Consider the following 12,017-nt stretch of genomic DNA (forward strand, 5'->3'; position numbering starts at 1 on the left):
TGAAAGTTACAAATAGTCCCAAATAGTTCCTTTAAAGGGCTCTTCAAGCATTTCTGAAAGTTACAAATAGTCCCAAATAGTTCCTTTAAAGGGCTCTTCAAGCATTTCTGAAAGTTACAAATAGTCCCAAATAGTTCCTTTAAAGGGCTCTTCAAGCATTTCTGAAAGTTACAAATAGTCCCAAATAGTTCCTTTAAAGGGCTCTTCAAGCATTTCTGAAAGTTACAAATAGTCCCAAATACTCCCTTTAAAGGGCTCTTCAAGCATTTCTGAAAGTTACAAATAGTCCCTTTAAAAAAAAATAAAAAATTTAAAAAAAAATAAAAATCATGCGTTTAAGGTCTTGACTAGATTTATTTATCACATTAAATAAAGTGTCTGCATAGATACCACTGTACAGCATTAATGTGGGTGTGCAGTGTGTTGTCTGTGTGTCTCAGAGTAGTGACGTGTGTTAGCGGCTGGTCTGGTGACGTGTCTCTCTCTCTCTCTCTCTCTCTCTCTCAGTGTCTCTCTCTCTCTCTCTCTCTCTGTCTCTCTCTTGATGGAGCCTCTCTGACTCTCTGTCTCCGCTGTCTCTCTGTCTCTCTCTGGTCCCAGTAACACGACAGGACTCGTCTTCAGGACACCATGGGCAGTAGGTGACATCCATTTCTTCTGTACACGTGTTGGGGCTCTAAGAATCTGAATGAACCTCCGACAGATAACAAATAACGGAACATGAAGCTAATGTAGCTAACTGGCTAGCTTAGCGGCTAGCTGGCAGCTAGCTTGTAACAGCTAATTTAAAGCGTTTATTCTTCATTAAATCAAGTCTAAGATGTGTTTTTCTTCACAAGTCGGAGCTAATTTCTAACATCCTGCCCTTTATCTTCCTCACAGTTGCGCAAACTTCCTCTTTTACATTGATTTACTCAGTTTTATGTGTGATTGAATGCTAGTTAGCATCGCGCTAGCTGAAGGAACTGCAGGATAGTTCTCTGGAGAGACATGCTGGTTTCTTTTCTCCTGTTTTGTACGAGCATGTTGATAGTTAGAAGAGTACTGGTAAAGGATTCAGTTGCATGTGTTAAATCACTTGCTGTCAAAGTCAATTTCAGTGATTGACACAGCTGATCTGTTGAAGAGGAGACATCCAGCAGCAGCAGAGAGGCCTTTAACTGTCTATAAATGACAACACTTTGCTCAAGTGTAATTCTTATTATGTCTGATTATTGCTAAGAAAATACAGTTTGTTTGCTGCATTGGCTAGTTGTCCAGTTGGCAGCTGGTTAGCTGGTTGTTACTGATGACGTTGCCTCTAAACTAACCTGGTTTAATAAGAACAATGATAGACTTCTTGCAATGCTAAATTGGTTAGTATGGTATTGTAACAGACTCTCCTACGCCAAAATACAGTTTTAACCCATGAACAAGCGAGAGTTTGTTAGAGTACTAGTAAAGGATTCAGTTGCATGTGTTAAATCACTTGCTGTCAAAGTCAATTTCAGTGATTGACACAGCAGATCTGTTGAAGAGGAGACATCCAGCAGCAGCAGAGAGGCCTCTAACTGTCTATAAATGACAACACTTTGCTCAAGTGTAATTGTTTTTATGTCTGATTATTGCTTATAAAATACAGTTTGTTGCTGCATTGGCTAGTTGACTGCTGGCAGCTGGTTAAGCTGCTTGTTAGTGATGACGTTGCCTCTGAATTAACCTGCTTTAAGAGCAGCAATGATAGACTTGCAATGCTAAATTGGTTAGTATGGTACTAGTAAAGGATTCAGTTGCATGTGTTAAATCAGTTGCTGTCAAAGTCACTTTCAGTGATTGACACAGCTGTGTTGAAACATGTTTCAAATTTCCTGTTTTGTGTTGTTAATTGTTCTGCTTTACGAGCCTCTACAATTGCCCCTGGGGGACAAATAAAGTGATTAGAATTGAATTGAAGAGGAGACATCCAGCAGCAGCGAAGCCTCTACCTGTCTATAAATGACAACACTTTGCTCAAGTGTAATTTGTTATTATGTCTGATTATTGCTAAGAAAATACAGTTTGTTGCTGCATTGGCTAGTTGTCTGCTGGTAGCTGGTTAAGCTGCTGGTTAGTGATAATGTTGCCTCTAAACTAACCTGGTTTTTAAGAGGACCAATTACTCAAAATAACATAAATAATTGTGATGTAGTATGAGTGTGTGTGTGTGTGTGTGGTGTAAATGCAATGCTTACTTCTGTCTTTTTAACCTGCTAATGTCTCTTTCTGCAGTTAAATTTTTGGAGGTCATCAAGCCTTTCTGTGCGGTCTTGCCAGAAATTCAGAAACCAGAAAGAAAGGTAGGTTTCATTATGAATTATAATTATTAATCGCAAATTTTTTTATCTGTTCAAATGTACCTTAAAAGGAGATTTGTCGAGTATTTAATACGCGGATCAACATTGGAGTTGGCAAACATGCTTGCTTTATGCAAATGCACACATTGTACACAAAACAATGACAAATATTGTCCAGAAACTCACACAGGTACTGCATTTAGCATAAAAAATTTGCTCAAATCATAACATGTCAAACTCAGTGTGTCAGTGTGCTGACTTGACTATGACTGGCTCCAAACTGCATGTGATTATCATAAAGTGGGCATGTCTGTAAAGGGGGGACTCGGGAAAACATTAATGAAAGACCTAGAAGCAGAGTCAGTCGGGAGCTGTCTGTGTTTCTGAATATTTTCACTTTAACATTGGCTTCAAACACTTGATTTGAATGTGTTTTGTATGATATTATGCTATATATGTATTTTGCATTTGTTTTATGTTGTGGCATCTGAAACTTCAATGTATGTTTAAACGCTGCTGTCTTGGCCAGGTCTCTCTTGCAAAAGAGATTCTTAATCTCAATGAGTACTACCTGGTTAAATAAAGGTAAAATAAGAAAAAAAAAACCTCGTGGTTACCCATAGAACCCATTTTTATTCACATAACTTGAGGTCAGAGGTCAAGGGACCCCTTTGAAAATGGCTATGACAGTTTTTCCTCGCCAAAAGTTAATGCAAGTTTGGAGCGTTATTTAGCCTCCTTTGCAAAGAGCTAGTATGACTGTGATTGGTATCAATGGATTCCTTAGGTTTTTTATTTTCATGATGTCAGTTTCTTCACTCTAGCTTTAAAACTGAGCCTGCTACGACCTCCGAAAGATTGATTGCATTAACGCGTTATTATCGCATTAACTTTCACAGCCCTAGTCTTAACAAATACTCTTATTAAGTTGCATTATGTCTGCACTGTGCTATTATGAATGGATATGAATGACATGTGCTCTTCTTTTTTTTAATCCTCGCAGATTCAATTTAGAGAAAAAGTACTATGGACGGCCATCACGCTATTCATCTTTCTGGTGTGCTGCCAGGTTAGTATCTTAATGACATCCAACCTACTGCCTCTGTTAGTGGTCATCGTGGTTTGTGACACTGTTTTATATCTTTTTCGTGATTCAGATTCCTCTCTTCGGCATCATGTCGTCAGATTCAGCAGATCCCTTCTACTGGATGAGAGTAATCCTGGCTTCCAACAGAGGTGCTTGAATTGTATATGTTAAACAGGGTTATAATATGCAAGAATTTACTAAAAAACAATGTATAGACTGATACAAAAAAATCTAGAAATAATCCAATTCCAGCGTTGCTATAAGATCTGACATAATCTCATTATCACATGTGATAAGTCAAAGGTCAACAGGCATAGGCCCTTGTGCATTGTTTCTGTTGTTGTGCTAACTGAGGCTTACAGTGACACTAATGTTTTTGACCTCCAGGTACTCTGATGGAGCTGGGTATCTCACCCATTGTCACCTCAGGCCTTATCATGCAGCTGCTGGCTGGTGCCAAGATCATTGAGGTGGGAGACACTCCCAAGGACAGAGCCCTCTTCAATGGAGCTCAGAAATGTAGGTCTACCACTCACTACATTTGCTATTTTTAGAACTTGTCACGTACCTTTGAAACTGAAGATTTTTATATTTTCTTTGAAGATAGCAGACACAATAAACTGCTCAGTAACATCAGTAGTAGCTGTTCCTGCAAAGTCGCCAATTGCAAATCATTTTTTTTCTGTCTTTTCACAGTGTTTGGAATGATCATCACCATTGGACAGGCCATTGTATATGTTATGACTGGCATGTATGGAGACCCTTCAGAGATGGGTGCTGGGATATGCTTGCTCATCATCATCCAGGTTAATACAAAACTCTCACTGCTGCTCTCTAGCCTAAAATCTGGAAATGTGTATATCTGGAAACAGATGCGCATATTTCCAAAGTTTAGGCTATGTGTCTCAAATTGTGTTTTAGCTCATTCAGGGTGTTAAAAACAATAGAAAAATCAGTCCGTTGAACCGTTAATCGTTCAGTTTATCTTACCTGCTAAAATAACATTTGTCAGCCAAAATATTTAATTCACATTCTTTATATATTAGTCTGTCAATCAACCTGATTTGTGTATCAAGTATTGTGTGAAGCACTTAGAGGTTGAATATAAAACATGTTGGCTCTTGCAAAGTATATGTTTTCTTTTACATTATTTTAAAATTAATTTACAAATATTTTACAAATTAAGATGCAAAATTTGAATCCTCTCCGTCCTTGGGATGAGCAGAAATCAGATAATTAAAACCCTGGCTTGTTCATTGTGACTGTCATAATGTTGTTTTGTACACAGCTGTTTTTGTTTGAATCGGCTCAATACAAACCTCCTGTCCGTTTCTTCAGCTCTTTGTCGCAGGTCTGATTGTGTTGCTGCTGGACGAGCTGCTCCAGAAGGGCTATGGTCTGGGCTCGGGTATCTCTCTCTTCATCGCGACCAACATCTGTGAGACGATCGTGTGGAAGGCCTTCAGCCCCACCACTGTCAACACCGGCAGAGGTACAGGCGCTGGGAACGAACACATTTTGAAGCTGAGGGGAAGATACAGGAGATACATCTTCATCTGTATTATAATGGCTAACCCCGTGACTCCTGTTGTTTATCCAGGTACTGAGTTTGAGGGAGCCATCATTGCTCTCTTTCATCTTATTGCCACCCGCACGGACAAGGTGCGCGCCCTGAGAGAGGCCTTCTACAGACAAAACCTGCCTAACCTCATGAACCTCATCGCCACCGTCTTTGTGTTTGCAGTGGTCATATACTTCCAGGTGAGCTGGCAACACCAACTAAACACAGTCCAGTGTCTTACTGCACTAAAGGAATTTGGACGACATGTTTTGAAGTAAATATCAGCTTACTGATGGGTGCTCTTTGTTACCTCTCCAGGGCTTCAGGGTGGACCTGCCCATCAAGTCAGCACGCTACCGTGGACAATACAACACCTACCCCATCAAACTGTTCTACACCTCCAACATCCCCATCATCCTGCAGTCTGCCCTGGTCTCCAATCTCTACGTCATTTCTCAGATGCTCTCAACGCGTTTCAGCGGCAACTTCCTCGTCAACCTACTGGGTACCTGGTCTGTAAGTATATAACCCGTGCTTCGCCTCCAGCACATCCAGTCTCAGTCTTTGTGACGTGTTTATAGACCAGGAGATTGGATTAAAGGAACCGTGTGTAGCATTTAAGGGGATCTATCAAGCCCCCAGGAAGAGCGCCGGGCTTTGAAGCTAATTTTCGTAGTGGCCAAACAGTTGCACTGCAACTTCCGTGTCCGTCACGTGATGCCATTGGGCCCAAAAATACTTTTTCCCATAGACTTACATTGGGAAAAAGATGTACGTAACTCAGCGGATAATATTTTTTTAGGTAAATCAACTTCCTAGTACAAACACTTGAATAGCCCTTATTTAAGTCATTAGGTCCTAAAAGTTATAAAGTGCACCATTGAGCAACTCTCATAGGAATGAACAGGAGCCCGCCTCCAACGCTGTATCCAGTTCTCTTTATACATCCATGGGATCTATTAGCAGGAATGCAATATAATATTCATAACTATGTTTTCATCAGTGTATAATCACCTGAATGAGCCCTTCATATCTACATAGTGAGCGGGTCCTCTTCACGGAGTCTGCCATGTAGCTGTAGTTTCTACACTAGCGCAGAACGGACAAACCAAACACTGGCTCTAACGAGAGCCTTTCACGTTTTTACCTTACCTGAAGGCCACCATAGTTCTCCAACATGCTTGTGAAACTGTGGTAACGTGAGCCGCAGAGTGCAAAACTGTGTTACCGCCAGCCGCTCTCTGACTTCCGTTGCTCCTAATGTAGTGTTATTATGGTAAGGATGGCCTCTGAGCGAAGCGAATGGCGTCACCACGGTTTTGCGGCTCAATTTATCACAGTCTTGGAAAGGCAGGAATGTGCAGAGGGGTACTAAGTTGGTTGTAATCTGCCACCACGCCACTATATGTCACATAACCCTGCACACTGTACCTTTTAAGGACTCTTGGTGATTTTCATAAAGAGGGCAAAGTCAGGTTCGGTCTCTTGCGTTGTAGTTAAGTCGTGCATCTTATTAACAAAATCTTTTTTTTTGTTTAGGACGCCACGAGTGGTGGACCAGCTCGAGCCTATCCGGTGGGTGGACTCTGCTACTTCCTCTCTCCTCCAGAGTCGTTTGGTTCTGTCCTGGATGATCCGGTTCACGCTTGTATCTACATTTGCTTCATGCTTGGCTCCTGCGCCTTCTTCTCCAAGACCTGGATTGAGGTCTCAGGATCCTCTGCCAAAGATGTAAGCCTGCGTTTGCAGAAGCATTTGCTACTTGCTTTGCGCCAGTCCCGCATGAAATTAACATGCGTTTATCACTGTGTGTGTCTCAGGTGGCGAAGCAGCTGAAGGAGCAGCAGATGGTGATGAGGGGACACAGAGAGACCTCTATGGTGCACGAGCTCAACAGGTGCAAACAGAGTTTCATGTTTGTTACTTGCAGTAGAAAGTTGTCCTCCAGAATATTTATGTATTAATGAATGGATTTACTATTCACAGGTACATCCCCACAGCTGCTGCCTTCGGTGGCCTCTGCATAGGAGGGCTGTCGGTCATGGCTGACTTCCTGGGTGCCATTGGTTCAGGTACAGGAATCCTCTTGGCTGTGACCATCATCTACCAGTACTTTGAAATCTTTGTAAAGGAGCAGAGCGAAGTGGGCAGCATGGGAGCACTGCTTTTCTAGAAAATACCAACCTTCTGACACACATCAGACAAAGCGCATCCACCCCCCCATCAGTTTTGTTATTTTGCATTTTTTTTTTTTAGCAATTCGCACAATCAGTCCATTTTGCAGCTGGGATAAGCAACTTTACTCCACCACCTGTGTTTTCAACCATTACCTCTCTAGCGTGTCAATGCTGAGAAAACCACGTCGGTTGCTCCCAGCGTTGAGCATAGTATTGTGCGTCTTCAGTCCATTTACTCCAATAGCTATAATCCATCTCTCTGCAGGCTGCCTAAGTCCCCACTGACTGTCTTATCAGCTGAAGAATGCCTAAAAGCACACAAGTGTGAGGTGCTGTCTTTGACTTACCTCAGGCATTGTTCATCGCGGCATGTTCAAGGAACACTAAGACAGCGACAACAGTGCTTATTTCAAGCTGAAAGCACTGCCTGGACATTTCGGGAGAGTTGAAAGAAAGCCATGTCATGTTCATCATAAGTAGCAATCGTGCTTGAGGTTTCTGGGGGGCTTTTAGTAGGATGTGAAAGTATAAGTAAAATATGCTTGTACTCCTCATAAGGTTTCTGGTAATCTCAGACAAGCTGTTGGTGGATTTTATTTACTTATATTTTGATATTTTAAATGATGGACTGTGTTTATATTCACTCTGGTCTTATGTAGGGCACAGTGTTTGTCCTCCGTCTCTGGGTCCTCAAAGGAAAGTGTTTGTCTGTGTCGTCATGCTCTTTTATTCCCAGACTGAATCGCTGCACAATACTGCCGAGGTTGTCGGGATGAGGGTGGGTTTGATAGGGACGAAAAGGGGTTTCATTTTGGTTTTTACTTTATGTAACAGACATAATTGTGTTATTAAAAAAAACAGGATTTTTTTCCAACATACTTGGAAATTGTGTTTTGATTCCTCTTGTCTCCTTGTTGTGCTCTGTCCTTGCATGTTCGGGGACCACTACAGGATACTGTTCGTGGGTGAAATAAGTACGGGATAACGTACAACGAGCTGGTCATTTTTGTAAAATAAACCCCCGACAGGGCAACGCGGCATCGGTCTTGCATCGCCTTGTCTGGGGTTTAATTCACAACAATGACCAGCTGACCAATCAGAATTGAGTATTCGACAAAGCCGTGTAATAATGAAGAATAACACGTAGTGCCATAGCAATTGAATGCTGTTAGCACACGTTATTGATAGTTAAAGCTGGATTTGACACTAAAGGGCAGTAAGGCTACAAACAAGTACAGCAACAATAATTGACTTAGTTACTAGGGCTGTTGCTCTGATATTAGCCTCAACAGTTGAGACAAGTTTATGTCCATCGAGTTGTGATTTATAACTCAGCTGTAGTTTAATTTAGTTGCTGTAACTACCAATCACTTAACTTCCACTAGAGGTCACTGTATGAGGTTTAAAATTGACTTGCTTCACATGGTAAAGAGTAAAATATAAGTCTATAAGGGGGGATTTTGCTATTCAACTGATTGTATATACCAAAACATCACTACCAGCAACCTTCTCACTTTACATTCAATGTTTTTATCAAATTTTCTGTTTTAATTTAACAATGAAAATAGATAAATAAGAAATGTCTTCAAGACCAATCAGAAGTCTAGTTACCTATGACTAATTACTACTTATAGATATCCTATGATCTGAAGAATGAGTCCCCAAACAAGTTATGAGGCAATGCATTGATGGATATTTAATTCAATCGGGTGATCATTAAGAATACATTTTCTAAATTATTTTTATTTAATTTTTTTTCGCATTTAATTTACCATTTTGTACAAAATTCACTTTTCCATCTGCTCGCTCTTTACATGAAAATCTGGGGCCTTGTAGCTTTTAGACTGTGGGATGTGTGAGCTTCAATATCACCTGTAGTTTGTCATGCACACCAATATAACAGAAATGAATCATCTCCTGAGGGATTAAAACAAAAAGTGGTACAGAGAAAATTTCACAGGGTGTATTGTATAGGCGTTCAGGTTAACTGTAACTCAGGACTCACAAGGTCATATGACTGTAGTAGAACTGGACAGGAAAGCAGGAAGAAACTTGGTAAGTCAAAATAAAAATGGGAAATCATTGTTTAATTTATTTGTAAATTAAGTTTATTCAAAATTATTCACAAACATATTTTGATTTCACTTTTTTAAAGAAGTGTATACACATATATATATATATAATTTATATATATATATGTATGTATATATGTATATATATAATTTATATTATAATATGTAATTATATATTATTATAATATATAATATAATCCATTTTATATTTTATGTTATATATATATATTATTATATTTTATATATTTAAATTATATATATATATATATCTTTTAGTCATTTTATATATACATATACTTTTTTTCAGAGCCAGGTTTTTTTTTTTAAATGAAAACATTAACCAAAAAGCACAAATAAAAAGCTTTCTTATTTTTTGTATTTATTATTTTGAGATAAAAATGGTTTTAATGTACTGTTTGGTTTCATTTTCGAATCTTATAAATACGTATTTAGAGTGGCTTAATTTGGATTTATGAGTATTACATTTTGCTAAAATCATGATCAAATTTATTCAATATAATTCTTTACATTTTTTTATTATTGTTAGATTTTTTTTATATTTATTATTTCTTTATTATAAAAAGGGACTGGGTGATGTCATTACCGTGCGCCCACATGTGACCGGCGGGTCAGAGGAGCGTCACGGGTCTGTCGGTCTGTCTGACTGTCTGACTGTCTGTCTGTCTGTCTGTCTGTCTGTCGGACGCCGGCTAGCTGGTAGTTTCTCCGATGAGCTCCTCGCAGTTGTTTAGTAACTCCTCTCACACCGGTCATCTTTCATAACAGAGGGCGACGCACTGAACCAGCGGCAGACATGTCGTACTGCAGACAGGAAGGTAAACACCTTTCATTCATTTCACTCCAATGTCACGAGCAGCCTCCATGCTACTGCAGGTTAGCTCCACGGCTAGCTGCTAGGGAAGCTAACCCTCCAGTAAAGGAGGGTTTATAATAAGGTTTATTATTGTACTGACTTCATACTCTGGTCGCTGCAGTCTTTAGATGGTCTGTAAGTCACAAAGTGTGAGAAACTGGCTGTGATCCTGGTGGAGCTGTCAGAGTTATCAAACAGCTCTAAGAGCAGGTTAACTCCAGTCAGAGCTCTTAGCATAGTGAGCCATCAGGGGTCACTGTCAACCACACAGTCCAGCTGTACTCTCCAGGACCACGTTTTACTACTTCTACCTATAAAGCCATTATCATAGGTCCAGACCCCACTTCTCTTAGGTTCTCTATCCCAGTGGTTCCCAACCTTTTTCATGTCAAAGACCCCCAAATTGACACACATTAGGTCACAGACCCCCATTTGATAAGATTTGGGTTGTTAGATATGATTGATTAAGACCAGAATAGTTGTCAACTATAGTTGAGGAGATGTGGGGGAAGGAAAACCCATGATCAGAATAGTGAGTGACTCACATTGGGCTCACTTCTGTAGTGAATTAAATAGTGAAGATTCACTATTCCCCATTTTTCTCCCTCAAAGGACCCCTAAGGGTCCCCGGACCTCTGGTTGGGAACCACTGCTCTATCCTGTTGTTGCATCAAACCCAGTGCAGAAATCTGGGTGTTATCTTTGATAACGAACTTAACTTTCACTGTCAGTCATTGATGATGTTTGTGTTTCTGTCATTTAAGGTAAAGATCGCATCATCTTTGTGACCAAGGAGGACCACGAGGCTCCCAGCAACGCTGAGCTCATCGCAGATGACCCCAATGATCCTTATGAGGAGCAGGGTTAGTCATTTAGTCACTGTGGAAAAAGTTGACCTGACTTCTAAGTAGGGCTGCACGATATGGCAAAAATCCTCCATTATGATAGAGGTCATTTCATGATATAGCATGTTTTCTGGTAATTCAATAGTCTGTATGAAATAACCACACGTCTGTGTGAATTAAATACAAATGAAAAGTACCTAGTATTTTCTCATATTAAGAACTTGAGTGCAAAACGAACATAAGTTTGAAGTAAAATTATAGAGAAAAAAAAATGACTATAGGTCTAGTCTACTAGCCTATATTGCAATATTTTGACTATATATATTTGTCACATTGTCCAGCCCCACTTCCAAACATTCCTCCTTTTCTCACAAAGGGTAACCTATTAACTAGTTTCCTGTTTGTTTAGGTCTCATCCTGCCAAATGGAGACGTCAACTGGAACTGCCCGTGCCTCGGCGGCATGGCCAGCGGACCGTGTGGCTCTCAGTTCAAGGAGGCCTTTTCCTGCTTCCACTACAGTAAGGAAGAGGTGAAGGGCTCCGAGTGCATCGACCACTTCCGTAACATGCAGGAGTGCATGCAGAAGTACCCTGAGCTCTATCCTCAGGACGAGGATAAAGCAAGCTCCGCCCAGGCAGAGTCCAGCTCTGGTTCTGTCTCCGCCGCCCCGACTGAGGGCTCTGCCTTACCCACTGAACCTGACTCTACCCCGGCCACGTCTGACAGCACGCCACCTACAGACAACCAGACCGCCAGCTAAGGTCCATCAGTTGTCATCCAGGCTTCTCTGTGTGTGCAAGCACTGCCCAGCATAAGTGACTCTCCATGAAGAGCTCTGATTGGTCTCTCCTCCTGTTAAAGCCTACAGAGAGGACTTACTGACACAGCTCTGGTGCTCATGGGCAATATTTACAGACCATCAGAGAAGGACTTTGTGAATGCAGAGAGACGTAGCGTTTGTACAAAAGTAGAGGCTGCTTTGTTTGCTGAGCACTCAACAAATCATTGAATAACATGATTAAATGACAGCAGGTCACGCTGTTTGCTGCAGGGACATTAGTTGAAGGACTCACCTTATATGCAATAG

General features: G+C 40.6%; 3 protein-coding genes across 3 annotated transcripts in view; all 3 read left to right on the plus strand.

Moving 5' to 3' along the window:
- The window catches only part of LOC119492355 (inositol hexakisphosphate kinase 2-like), a 1,011,171-nt gene that overhangs the window by 15,069 nt on the left and 984,085 nt on the right, over nt 1-12,017 (plus strand). The window lies entirely within an intron of this gene.
- Nucleotides 463-8,015, plus strand: LOC119491763 (protein transport protein Sec61 subunit alpha-like). The gene is made up of 12 exons (XM_037776010.1): nt 463-637; nt 2,248-2,315; nt 3,316-3,381; nt 3,470-3,548; nt 3,787-3,918; nt 4,096-4,205; nt 4,738-4,891; nt 5,000-5,160; nt 5,279-5,476; nt 6,500-6,691; nt 6,781-6,857; nt 6,947-8,015. The coding sequence occupies exons 1-12, from the start codon at nt 631-633 to the stop codon at nt 7,131-7,133; spliced, it is 1,431 nt and encodes a 476-aa protein (XP_037631938.1). The 5' UTR covers nt 463-630; the 3' UTR covers nt 7,134-8,015.
- On the plus strand, nt 9,813-11,986 carry chchd4a (coiled-coil-helix-coiled-coil-helix domain containing 4a). Its single transcript, XM_037779157.1, has 3 exons — nt 9,813-10,045; nt 10,848-10,946; nt 11,338-11,986. Exons 1-3 carry the CDS (start codon nt 10,024-10,026, stop codon nt 11,688-11,690), a joined length of 474 nt encoding a protein of 157 aa, XP_037635085.1. The 5' UTR covers nt 9,813-10,023; the 3' UTR covers nt 11,691-11,986.

This window comes from Sebastes umbrosus, chromosome 1 (assembly GCF_015220745.1).
Source record: "Sebastes umbrosus isolate fSebUmb1 chromosome 1, fSebUmb1.pri, whole genome shotgun sequence".
Classification (NCBI taxonomy): domain Eukaryota; kingdom Metazoa; phylum Chordata; class Actinopteri; order Perciformes; family Sebastidae; genus Sebastes; species Sebastes umbrosus.